This window comes from Sycon ciliatum, chromosome 1, assembly GCF_964019385.1.
Source record: "Sycon ciliatum chromosome 1, ocSycCili1.1, whole genome shotgun sequence".
Taxonomy (NCBI): domain Eukaryota; kingdom Metazoa; phylum Porifera; class Calcarea; order Leucosolenida; family Sycettidae; genus Sycon; species Sycon ciliatum.
Genome location: NC_088643.1, coordinates 65514021 through 65527725, shown reverse-complemented (window position 1 = coordinate 65527725; position 13705 = coordinate 65514021). Strand labels below are relative to the sequence as shown.

Genomic DNA, 13705 nt, shown 5'->3' with positions numbered 1-13705 from the left:
AGGTCAAAGCACTTGACAACGTCTCGTTTCCAGGGTTGTTTGTGCAATCCCCCATCAAACACAGTCAAAAACATTAATTTTTTGAAGAGCAACCGTTCAGGCATATTCTCAACCTTATTGGGAGAGGAGAAGCGTTTTATATTCTAGTCATGGCGTTGGCGTTGTGCTCTGCTGCTCGGCAATGCGCCGCACGCTCACTTGCGTCGGCTTGTGCTGCCCAGAAGCATACTCTCCCCGACTTGCCCTACGACTATGGCGCACTGGCACCCCACATCTCCCCAGAGATTATGCAACTGCACCACAGCAAGCACCATCAGACTTACGTCAACAACTTGAACGTCGCGGAGGAGAAACTTCAGGAATGCGCGGCGAAGGGTAAATGACTGGATTGTCTGCTTTCACTGGTTTGAGGGAAAGACACAAACGGAAAGTCTGAAGAAAAAATTGTCTGCTTTCATTGCTAAACATTATGACTTCATGATCCTATGGGAGATGCTCTTCAGTATATGTATTACTTACTGTAGTGTCTTGTATAGAGGCCTGTTTTGAATACAAGCCTGATTTGTAAGATTCACTGTCAGCACATAAGCCTGGCTGGTTTAGTGTTGACATACATAGAGATACGTGATTTGAATAGAAGCCTGACTTGAATACTGAGTAGAAGCGTAGTACTGATATCGGCTTACACGGCCGTAAGCACCTGCTTTTATACGCGACATTACGGTATCTGGATTGGGAGAAATTTGTTTCTCTCTGCATCGCAATAGCTTCTGTGCGCATTTGTGAGCCCATGCTTTCTTCTGCTCAGTTTAAGATGACAGGAATAAGCAGCTCTGTTCACGTTTATGAGCATTCTGAAATAATTGTGTAGGACATGAATGAACAGCAGGCATAATACTGTAGCGGACATGGAAATCCAGTCGATTGACCGGGGCCGGCGCCCTCAGCGCGTACAGAACACGCTGCGTGTAGTGCACTTGTTGATCCTATGCATGTGCGACCAGTGCGCTGCAGCGCATATGCATGATATGTGTGTACCGCTTATCCACGGCTGCATGGCCAGCGCCCTGGGGCCGCTGGACGTGTGACCGGATTTCCATGTCCACGACAGTACATTGACCCTCTCCCCACAACATGCACACATACCGGTACCACAATGTTTGCCATGTGCATGGGGATAGTTAATTTAGCATAAAACATTGGACAACACAGTGTGATGATATTCAGGAGGGTAAGCAGCAGCTTTCGGCCGGTTCATCGTTTCGTCTGTACTCCCCACCCCATGCGCTCTGCGGCCTACCTAGTTCACCACCAGCAACATGACTAGTAGCAGATACTAGTAGTGGCATCGATTCTTCCACACAGCTGTCTTGATCGTACAGATCTCATTGGTGAAGTTTGTAGGAGTACTGAATAGTTAGAACTTGCAAACTGAACTTTTTTTATCATTATACAGAGCATTACTATGCACACACCCTTTTTTCTTTTCTTTTGGAGGTATTTCGGTCGCGGTTTCCAACATGATATTGAGCCCGACTCGTGTCAGAAGCAACCATTACAAGTCCGTGCACTGTAGTTTTCCAGCTTTTGGAAGCTCTGGAGAAAATGTTCAGTTGCCCGCTGATACTTATGCTCAGGCTATGGCCTGGTGGTTGCCATGAGAACTGGGCGGATAGTGCACCTTATGAGAAAGATCAAGTCTGGACATCTATTCCTCTTTTCTTCCTCTCTATATATCTACTGGTACTGGTATTGTTGTTGTTGTTGTTTGATTGCAGGTGATGCCAGCGGTGTCATTGCTCTCGGTGGCGCGCTGAAGTTCAACGGCGGCGGTCACATCAACCACTCCATCTTCTGGCAGAACCTCTCACCGAATGGTGGTGGTGAGCCAACTGGTGAGTGTGCTAAGTTTGCACCGGACTCTGGTCAATTCAGACATGCTGCATGCATTCGGCCGCAATGACTGCATGCAACCAAGGCCTACTGGGCATGGCTTCGCATACTGTAGGTGCCAAGCTACCTGGAGACCGTCCAGTGAAGCTTGCTGGTCATAGCGTGGTGTTTGGTACACCGTACCCATTGCAGGTTATATTTGCCACACTTGCCACGTGTACTGATCTGCCTCTGCTGCCTCTTGTTCGCTGTCAAATCACAGGCGAGCTGAACAACGCCATTGTTACACAGTTTGGCAGCTTCGACGCGTTCAAGCAGAAGATGACCACTGCTGCTGTTGGCGTGCAGGGATCCGGCTGGGCCTGGCTGGTGAGTGTGTGATCTCAATCCCTACAAAGTCGGTGCACCCGCAATGCAACTGCAATGCACTATAATGCTGCCAAGGGGACAGCCATAGAACCTTGTAAAGGCCAGTCTGCTGAGGGCTTACTTATAGGGAGCCTGCAGGCAACGGCAGTGCACGCCTTATCACCTGACAGTCCTGATGCAAAGACTTTTTCTGAAGAATATTCATCAGTTTTTTAGGGAATGAATAAAAAGGGGAAAAGAAAAAAGCAATAATTGGTATGCGCCTTGTACTGGTGTCTTCACTCTTTCTTTGAGACCCTGACCGTGACAAATTCTTTTCTTTTTTTTAATCGTTGCATGATAGGGACTCAACAAGGAGACAATGCAGCTGTCAGTCTCCGCCTGCCCAAACCAGGATCCACTCCAGTCCACCACAGGTAGGAAAATCTGTTCTCTGTGTGTTCGAATTGCAATCGTGTGTATCTCTGCCCTGCAGTATGGGTGGCCGATTGTATCGTGATGTCACATTTTTTTTAAGAGTAAAGTTTGAAAACCCACGTTACCACCGGCCTACAATTGTGTTGAGAAATACAACCAGCCTAGAGAGGTTTTGCTCGTGCCAAGCCACCACCATGCCTGATTAAACCAGGGTGGCAGATGCAGCGCCTAACGGCAAGAGTGAGGTGGTAAATCTCACAACAAATGCCCGACAAGGGGGTAAACCTCGTTAGCTGCATGCGTGTTACCCTCACTCCGAGTAGTGAGTACCCCGTTGACCGTGGGTGCCATATTACATGTTTTACACTATCATTATAGTACATGTACGATGGAGCACGACTAAGTACACAAAACTACACATGTAGCACAAAATGTGACAAAGTGCTACGACAGGATAATTATAAGATTACCTGTTCGCGCTTGAGCTGCTTGTCCCTCCAGTAGTTCATGGGATTACAGTGGTTTTCTGTGAGAGCCACTTGGCCATTCTTATTACATGTACTGCGGAACCATTGTTGGCCATGATATTTAACTATTCAGCCTATGATTAGCCTATGATTATTAATCTGACATCCCTACATAGCACTGAGATAGGGTAGCAAGCCACTTGCTGTTATTCTTCTAGCACCAGCCAGGACTGGAGCATGACAAGGTGCACACACACACACACAGACACACACACACACACACACACACACACACACCTGTCCTGTCCTGTAGAGTCACTGCCGCAAAAGGGTCACGTGATCCCATCACTGGGAAACTTGAGAAGAGAGAGAGGACACGGCGCTCGATGACGCTCCAGGTGCATGGGTAGTCGCATCCGCTTGCCGCATATGCACACGTGCTGGAAGGCTGAGCGCTCCTCTGCTGTTGGTCTATGCGCCACCCTTGAACAGCGATGCCTGCCCCGTCCCCGGACACCGCGAAAGCAGCGACCACACCTGTCACAATGCGCGGCACATCCCTCCGCCGGTGCCGACGTTCCGGTAGCTCCAGGTGGCACTGTGGCATCCACCGTTGAGGCACACACATGCCGGACCAAGCCACCGCGGCTTCTCAGCCACCGCCCGCACTGACTGGCGCCCCGCTGCTCAGACACGCCGCGCACGCTCCTCCAGACACTTATGCCGAGCCATGTCTCCTTTCCGTGCAAAATCCCGTCCGCATACCGTACACACACACACTCACACACACCCTGGTGCATGCTCTTGGCGTGTCTCTCCGCGAATGTAAATGGTTGTGTGTGTGTGTGTGTGTGTGTGTGTGTGTGTGTGTGTGTGTGTGTGTGTGTGTGTGTGTGTGTGTGTGTGTGTGTGTGTGTGCAATGTGTGCAATGTGTGCAATGTGTGTGCAATGTGTGTGCATTGCAGGTCTTGTGCCACTCCTCGGTATTGACGTGTGGGAGCATGCCTACTACTTGCAGTACAAGAATGTCCGACCTGACTACCTGAAGGCCATCTGGAATGTTATCAACTGGGAAGATGTTGCATCTCGCTACACTGGAGCTCAATAGACATTGAAATAGAACCGTTGATCATCTGGTAAGCTACTTGAAGGCAATGTGACAACCACGAACCAGTGTTGGCTGCTATTTGTTAGTCGGATTTGTGCACTTTGCTGATATTCGGCTTGCTCTAAACTTGCGATGTTCGACCGGCTGTAAAGCTTGCTTTTACCATGTTGGGCATGTGCCGTATTGGCCATGTATCATCTTGCTTTCTGCTACTTTCGCTAGCTGTTTGCCGATCAATCTATCTGTCCCTAGTCTTAGTGAAACACTTTTTGTAGAACTAGTTTTCCTTCCCACTGGCAAGGCAAAGGGCCACCTGCAGTACTACTAAAAAGTAATTAGTAACTATTAAAACGTGTTGTGTGGTTCTACTGGCCTTGTTACCATTGTGCTTCAAGAAGTAGAACCGTGACCAGCCTTTTTTGCTGCTAGCCCCAATCTTTCGATCCATGAAATTCATGAAATGAAAATATTCCACCTGTGTGTGAGGCTCGAAGGCTGTTCAAGTCGTGCTGGATTATTCTGCGAGCACTAATTTAAACGCTCACACTGGGTGCAATAGAACGGGTTGTGCAGGTCCACTTGAGTCTCCTTCGGGGCTCATTTTCAGATTTATGTCCTTTTTTTAGTGGTGTGTTGCGCCTCTCTCCGCTTAGAACTGACTGTGCACCCTGAACCTTGGATGCGTACAGCTGGTTACACAGTGAAATATGACATATGTTAATACCAGGGAGTAGTGAAATACCCAAGACAATGTGTCTGGATACTACAACAACCATGACCAATCCTTTGTGTACCCTACGATGTCACTTGATGAAAATCTAGACCTGGCCATGGTGGGATTCAAGGGTCATTATAATGGTTCGTTTTGTCGAGGTAGATCCGACTTCACCTTTCATTGTGATCGCTGGTAGTCACTAGTCAGTATCACTTTTGACTTAGTGAAACTCCGAGTAGCAACCAAACCCAGCTCTCCCTTCTGTCTAAGAAAGACTATCCAAATCGTTGGAAGAAAACCATCACAATCTTTTGAAGGACACCTCATGGCTACATTTTGTTGAAAATATTGACACACTTGGGAATTGCAGGGAAAAAAAGATATTGCACGACACTGACCAACGGTACCGATTTCCTCTCCTTATGTTATTTCTTTCTTTTTTTAAAGATAAAGAAAGAAAGAAAAACTTTCAAAATCGGCTGCACTCATAGCCCTGGAAAAATGGCAGTCTGGGCAAGTGAGGTTCCGGATAATTTTTATGCGGATAAATGAGGTTCTACTGGAACCAAAATGCGGTGCCACGTAAATACTCAATGGTCAAAATGTGGCAGTGGGGGGATATGCCGGCATGTGGATAAATAGTATTCATAATTATATGCTCTTTAAAACAGACTTCACAGAAACCTGTTGGTACCAGTGGCATCACTGGTCACCATGTGTAGATGAGCACATATTCACGAGCAGGTTTCAGTAGTAAAATGCCTTCTTGCTCCTGTAATGGAGTACTATGGTAGTACTGGGATGATAACACCAGCCTTTGCAAACAAGTATACTTCTATAGCAGCATATACTGGATACCGATATAATTATTTTTTGAACTGTCACCAATGTATGCTTGGTCTGTAGAGTATATAATAAGTTAAAATAACGGTGCATTTGTGGCACACTGCTTAGCGTGCTACGGGGCTGCGCTCATTCTTCTGTCTTCCGAGACTTGCAACCAGCAGGAGAAGCTTTGCTAACCGCGTGGAAGTGCATCACAGCTCGCTCAGAAGGACAAGGAAAGTGTCCCAGTTCCCACTGGCTGCATCTGCCAGGCTACTAACCACAAGTACATCGCTGCAGCGCAAAGCAAAGACACCATGGATACCATGCAACACAAAATCAATTATTGTTACCTGAAGGCATGAAAGTACTAGTATGCTCATGGGAAACCTTTTTGAAATATTGCTTGTGAAGAGCCTGAAGTTTGTTCTCGTTCTAAGTGTGATTGCAGTTTGTCCCCGAGAAGGTTTCATAATCAGATACCGTACCTTGCAATTCCTGCATCCGCGCACAGAAAATTGACTTGTGTAGCGTTATAATCTGAGGACTTAAAAAGTTCAAAGCGACACTGCTACTGTCCACTAATCCTATTTGCAAGTAAGTGCTTCGAATTGGACGTAGTGCTTGCTCGAAATGTGCTGCCACGGCTCACCTCAGCGGCTCGTTAACACCTTCGAAGTGCAGCTCCAGATGCTGTGCGGACTGGAGAAAGTGTATGGCTAGCTGGGCCTTGACATCACCCACTGTCGTCGTCCCTCGCAGGGCAAGTCTGTTCAGTCCGCAGTAGTTACAACAACAGATACAAAGAGAAGAGGGGAGAGGGAGAGAGGCCATTCAATACTCTATCAGATAAAATCACTTTGGCTTGCGAGAGCAATAATAAGTACCTTATTTTCCGGAGTATAAGCCGCACTTTGAACGCTCAAAATTCACCCAAACGAATGGGGGTGCGGCTTATACTCCGGTGATCAAATTAACGATGATAAATATGGTAGATGTCTGTGTTTCTTGGCAACAAATGGGGGAGCGACTTGTACGCCAATGCGGCTTATATTCCGGAAGATGGAGTAATTGTCAGGCTAATGGCTATCTATCTATCTAGCCTTTCAATCCACTTCGCTATCCGTACACAACATGCGTCCAGACAAATTGTCAACTTTTGAACACCATTACATCAGGCATGCTAGGGCCCAGTGCTGATAACGAGTGCTGGTGTTGATGGGTTTGTCAATGTTTTTTTGTTTTGTTTTAAATACTATTGCTGCAAAGTAACCTGGTGATGGGTTTGTCAATGTTTTTGCCGCAAAATAACCTGAGCTCTACACCAGTTAAAAAAAGCATGCAGCTCACCGCAAGCTTCCACCGTCATCGTTCGTTCCCAGTATATTCACGTCCGATCCGGACACCGATGCCAGTTGATCCAATGCCAGCGAGTCTTCCAGTTCAGCTATGTCTGCACATTCAGGCACCGGATGGAAAGCTCTCGTATAATACACGTCTGTCTGATGGCAACTTAGATGCAAAAGTAATTTAAATTTAAATTCAGAGATACACGCCCGTGTCAAAGCCAGCTTGGTCTTCAGCATGCAACCACATGTTGTATACGCATTACACCTATAGATGGTCAACCTGCAATAGAATACTCTGCTAGTCATGTAGTATGGGATCTTTGGGGGTTGTGACAAGGAGTACATGGGGCAATTTTAAAAACTGCTGCTCCCATACTGGAGGCCGCAGAAATATATCGGATCATGGCTGGCCTCCTAACCTATCTGCTATTAACATTAGACCCGGCTTAGATCGGCGTTTGTGATAATACCGGGATCCAGTGTCTCTGGTGACTCACAGTTTCATAACGTCAAGCACACTCCCAATTCCCAATCACTGAGTATATCCTAACTGGCAACTGGAGATGGCCAGATGGCCAGATGTTCAGAACTGACATACTACATACTACATTATACTAGTCCTAGTAGTCTACTACTCTACCTTCTTGGTTAGAGAATGTAAGCACGAAGTGTCGCTTCGACGCATCCCTGAACGACTCCGGCCACTGGTAGCCCTTTCCTTGTGGCATCGTCGATGGAGACCTGATGATATCGGCTGGAGAATCCTGAATCATATCATGTGCACACGCGAACGCACTACTTTCCGAAAGGTTTGCTTTTCGCAGACGAAAACAGTGTGAAAGGGGAGCACAGTACTTGTACATGATTGTATATTGTCTGTGTGTGTGTGTGCGTGTGTGTGTGTACGTGTGTACATGTGTCCCATATGGTGCAGTGGTATGTGCGGCGATTTCCAATCGATAGGTTGCGGGTTCGATTCCCGAAGATTATGGTCACACACGTCTTTCTTCTCTTTCTCAGACTCCTCCTGACTTTTCCTTCATTCTCCTGGGTGGTTACCAACAGCCAGTACAGTAGTAGTGTGCAGTGCATGCCGGAGTATGTGGTGTGATGTGTGTGTGTTAAAAGAATGAAAAAGACCAAAAATTAGGGATTCACTGGCCAGAAAAAGCCACTTCATAGCTGTGTGGTGTAGACCAGGCTGAATAGTGGTGGTCAATTCTTCAGTCTTGAAAGCTGTTGAATGGTGCAATCCCAGCACAAGCTGCTAGGGCTTCTGCTGTAGCATCGCTATCATCGCCTCCGGCGATGGGCGTCACATGGTGTGCGTGTGTGCTTGTGTGTTTGTGGGTGCACGCGTGCACGCACCTGCATACATCAAACCGTTCAGTTATACAGCCAGGGTATGTCATGCATGCACACCACAGTGATGGCAGTCTTCAACTTGTGACCATAGCCCTCACTCACCACTTCGCCTTTGGCCATGATGAAGTGAAGCTTCCGACCGCTGGCCTTGCGCGGACCACGGACGACTTTCAGGAGCTTGTGTGGCTCTATTTGTTCAACACCTGGGTCAGTTGAAACACGCACAGTATGCCGGAATGTAATATCAGTTCAAATCGTGTCCGCTTCAAAGTCAGCTGTATGAAACTTGGTTCAACTTCACACACCGTAAATTTCCCAGTTCAGAGCCACCTGTGCGACGGAGTCACAGTGATTTTGGTTCACGCAGCCAGAGCTATGCGGTCTACAAGTTGTGTGGAGCTACCCTCCCTGATCAAGGCACGGTCACACGTATAGGTTGGTAATATCAAATTGCCTGCAATGCGGCACAGGCACGTACCATCACGAGTAGTAGTAGTAGTGATCCGCGCGTGGTAGTACATGTTGTTTGTTGTCCGTGACCGTCGTGCTGCTGCCGGTCTGCCGTCCGTCGTTGTCGTGGCAACGGGCTGGCTTCGAGGCGGCCGCGTCGAGCTCGGTGCCGTGGCTGCAGCCGGCACGTCCGTGCTAGGCTCTGTTGTCTTAACGTGACTGCACACCACGCCGTGCTCCAGGTTCATGATCACTGGCTGACGTGGTATACTGTCCTCGTCGATCTTTGGTGTCCTTGCCGCGTGAAGGCTTGCTTTGGTTGGCTTTGGTTGGGCCATTAGCTCGGGTACCTATTGTGGTGTGGGGAATAAGGCCGTCAACAGGCAGTGTGCAGCAGAATGTTAGTTAACGTTAGCAGAGAGCCAGAACTTTGCAGCTTTGAGAACATTGTGCGGCAGGCATGGGTTTATCGCCATTTCATCATGTGCATTTACTGCCTTTTCGCCACTGGTAGGCCTTTCCCAAATCGGCCGGCCGAAAAATTCACCGAAAAGTAGCCTTTCCAGAAAATCGCCGATCTTTTGGCCGAATTCAGAGATTTTGCCAAGAAATCGCCGAATATACATGTTTTGCAGGGTCGTGGGCAACTGGGCATGACCGCTCGTGCGCGCCTGCGTCACGGCCCGAAAATAGTGGTTTTGAAGAAATCACCGATCTTTTTAGCCGGATACGCAAGTTTCGCACTGAATTCGCCGAAAATTGATGTTTTAGTGCCTCAATAGCATGCAAATACAATTTCTGTAGCCATTATCTGCATAAGGTGGCTGCGACTTTAGAGCCGAATTTCCACCTTTTACAGAAATTTTCAGCCGATTCTGGCGATTTTTTCAGCCGATCGAAAAGCCGAATAGACCAAAATAAATGGCCGATTTGGGAAAGGCCTAGCCACTGGTGTGCATTGCCCCCCTCCCCAAATCACACCCAGGCCCAGGGTAGTAGTAGTAGTACTAGTAGTAGAAGGGTATTACTATTTGTTTGATATGTCAGAATATTCGTCCGAAGACGATCGACCCACGACCATAGAAGACTGTATTAGAATATAATTTATTACTACGACATTGTCACAATGTGGTGACAGGAAACACAACAACTGGACTCTCCAGTCAAAGGGAAAAGAACCAGGCCAAAACCGTTTGGCTGCACCCACAAATAAAAGGGATAAAGGACGCGCAAATATGAATGCTCGAAAAGACGCAAACAATCACAATCCGGAGTGGAATAATTACAACTCGTCACATATCTGACACTCCCCCCGATTGACCACAAGTCTAATAACATTATAATTAACAGATTACTCAACGCGATACAACACGTTCAATAAATAATTACATGTCCAGAACATTATGAGCATTGAATGATAGCTGCATAAGCTCATAGCGGTGGTCAATCAGACCTGTGGGGTAACTCATAATTATTCTGACTTCAAATTAGTCCACGGTTTCTTAACTGCATCGGCAACGCAGCCGCTTGTACTGCCGCCGCTCGCTGTGGCCTGACGGATTGCAATGGCTCATTCTCAGGTGCTTGACGATTCGGAACCGTGACTGCTTCCTCGGCACAGACTTCGAGTGGGTAGAGACGCTGGATGGGCCTCTTCAGGTGCGTAACGCTACCTTTCTTCGGTGTTGCGGTTTTGACCTTCGCTGCACGAGCAATGCCATCATGACCCGGGATTAACTCGACTACTAGGCCAAGAGGCCACTGTTGGCGCTTTGCGTTCTCGTCTTCGATGAGCACCACATCCCCGACGCGAATAGGTGTGGCGTTGGCATTGAATTGTTGGCGGTGGGCATTCCTTAGTTCCAGCAGGTACTCACGACGCCAACGAGTCCAGCTATGTCGTATGAGTTGTTGTAGGTGCTCCGCTCGCTCTCGTACGACTTCAGCTGTGGCTGCACGTGGGATATGCTCCGCATCTGGCATGGACCTAAGTCGACGGCCGAGTAGCAGATGCGATGGCGTCAACGGCTCCGTCCATTCTTCCGTAGAGAGGAAGGTCAATGGCCTGGAGTTGAGGGTACATTCGACCTCTGCCAGCACCGTCACCAGCTCCTCACCAGACACATATGCATTGCCCAACACTTTGCGGAGGCAACGCTTGACGCTTTGCACAAGTCGCTCGAAGAAGCCTCCCCACCAAGGGGCCTTCTCCACATTGAACTGCCACTGAATGTGGTGTTCAGCGGAGAACTGCTGACATTCAGCAGATTGGGCGATACTGCACAGCTCACGCGCTGCTGCCTCGAACGTCTTGCCGTGGTCACTGATGACAAAACACGGGAACCCACGACGTGCCACAAATCGCCGAAAGCATCGCATGAAGGCTTCCGTTGTCAGGTCACTGACCAGCTCCAGGTGGACAGCACGACTCACAGCGCAGGTGAACAGAGCTACATATGCCTTGACTTTGCTGCCGCCTTCATTGACATACAGAGGGCCAGCAAAGTCAACACCCACGTTCCGGAATGCCTCCTCGCCACTTACGCGCTCAGAAGGCAGCTGGGCACTGGTTGATGCAGCGTACGGCTTCGTGTTCACCCTCTTGCAGTGCTGACAGCCACGTACGATGGTGCGCACAAACTGGCGGCCTCTGACAATCCAGTAGGTAGACCGGAGCTCCGTGAGTGTCTCGTTGACACCGCTGTGCAGGACGGCAGCATGACAGCGTCTCACGATCATGGCCGTGATTGGATGGTCGCGTGGCAAAAGTGCTGGATGTTTCTGCGCTGTGGTGAGGGCGGCATTGCGCAATCTCCCCCCGCATCTTCGAATACCTTGATCGTCGACGAAGATACCAAACTCGTGTGACAACTTCTCAAAGTTGGAATCAGCAACTAACTGTGCTTGGCAAGTACGAATCCACAGTGCCTCTGCCTCCTTCAGATCAACTGCAGAGATGACAGGCTGGCATGCTGTGTTGGTTCGACGCAGCTGCAAGATGGTGACGAACTTCCGGACATACGCTGTCACTCGGACCAGTCGACTGAATGTGCTGAAGCGTTCGATGTCAATGATTTGATGAATTGAGGGGTGACTGGCTGTGGTGGTCGCAAGTGTGGCTGTTGTTGGCTGCCGCTTCAACTCCTGATGGGCTTCTTGTATCACCACATCATCGTCCCGACTCTCAGTTGCTACCAGCTCCTTTTCAGCCAGCCAAGGAGGACCATTGAGCCACAGCTTCGCGTCGAAGCTGGATGGCTGGACTCCCCGCGAGGGTAGATCGGCTGGGTTCAGCGTTCCTGGGCAGTGCGACCACGCTGAGCTGGGTACAAGGGATCGCACTTCCACCACTCTGTTCTGTACAAAGGTCTTCCACTCTCGCGTGTCCCCACGGATCCAGTGTAGAGCGATCATGGAATCTGTCCAGCATGCGATTCGACTGACAGAGACGTAACGTGCCAGTGCCTTGCGAACACGGACAATCAGACGGGCGAGGACGAGTGACCAACGAGGGAGCTGCGGATTGTGTGACCTCCGAGGGAGCTGCTTGAATCCGGCTCGAAGGACCATGTTTGATATGTCAGAATATTCGTCCGAAGACGATCGACCCACGACCATAGAAGACTGTATTAGAATATAATTTATTACTACGACATTGTCACAATGTGGTGACAGGAAACACAACAACTGGACTCTCCAGTCAAAGGGAAAAGAACCAGGCCAAAACCGTTTGGCTGCACCCACAAATAAAAGGGATAAAGGACGCGCAAATATGAATGCTCGAAAAGACGCAAACAATCACAATCCGGAGTGGAATAATTACAACTCGTCACATATCTGACACTATTGATTACTGTGACCTAGTACTAGTAATAGTTTTACCTCCGATGGTTGCATGACTGCTGGCAGCGACTGGCCATGCGGAGCAGGCAACGGTGCTATCTGCGACCCGCCACCTCCCATTCTCACCGGCACCGGCGTTCAGTGTCGCCTGTGTTGATCGTTGTATGAGCACTGGATCTACATGTACGTCACTGCTGCTCTCACTCTCACTCTCACTGCGGCTGGTTTGAGTACTGCAAGGTTGGTAAACGCTAGGCTGGATATGTCCTTCGATACTGACACTGTGCTGGCAGGTGAATGATCGAAAGAACGACTTTAACTTACAACAGCAATGTAGTCCGAAGTGAAGCGTCGGTACTGTATAATTATGCTTTACCGCACCGAAACCTGAATGTGATACTCCTGCCAGCGGTGCCAAATCTTTCTCGCTGGCGTTGTTGTTGATTTTTTAATTTTACTTCGCCAATTGCACAGGCATGATTGCCTTCTCACCGTCCCATACGTGACCTCAGATCAGTGTCTCTGGCAGCGGTGGATTTTTTTTTGAACTTTGTTTTTACTTCGCAAAATCCAAACGGGAATTTCTTCCCAATGACAAGGTACCGGTAGCGAAGACTACATGTCAGTGGATCTTTATGACTCGAGTTACTCAGCTCAATCGAGTCCACTACTTTCTTCTCTCTTCACTCACTAGATCTATGTATACTGTACTGTAGTCTGTGTAGACACTACTCTTCCGAGATTGGTTACCATGGTTACTGTCTTTGTAGTTGATAATAATTATTTCTTTGCGTCAAGCTGCAAGGAGATTGATATGTCGCTACCAGGGAGTCGTAAAATACCGGTATTTTACGACTCCCTGGTTGCATGCTATAGTAGGCACTTCAGTCACGTGACAAGACC

The 13705-nt window shown here is 48.5% G+C and overlaps 2 protein-coding genes across 2 annotated transcripts; one reads left to right on the top strand and one right to left on the bottom strand.

The window, feature by feature from the left end:
• Window positions 1-59: 59 nt before the first annotated feature.
• On the top strand, window positions 60-4748 carry LOC135804910 (superoxide dismutase [Mn], mitochondrial-like). Its single transcript, XM_065318883.1, has 5 exons — window positions 60-375; window positions 1779-1895; window positions 2156-2262; window positions 2606-2678; window positions 4113-4748. The coding sequence occupies exons 1-5, from the start codon at window positions 150-152 to the stop codon at window positions 4253-4255; spliced, it is 666 nt and encodes a 221-aa protein (XP_065174955.1). The 5' UTR covers window positions 60-149; the 3' UTR covers window positions 4256-4748.
• Window positions 4749-5257: 509 nt separating this feature from the next.
• On the bottom strand, window positions 5258-13349 carry LOC135804906 (uncharacterized). The gene is made up of 7 exons (XM_065318880.1): window positions 12842-13349; window positions 8988-9309; window positions 8612-8712; window positions 7785-7908; window positions 7146-7248; window positions 6448-6564; window positions 5258-6089 (listed from the first exon to the last, which is right to left on the bottom strand). The coding sequence occupies exons 1-7, from the start codon at window positions 12920-12922 to the stop codon at window positions 6008-6010; spliced, it is 930 nt and encodes a 309-aa protein (XP_065174952.1). The 5' UTR covers window positions 12923-13349; the 3' UTR covers window positions 5258-6007.
• Between the last annotated feature and the right edge of the window lie 356 nt (window positions 13350-13705).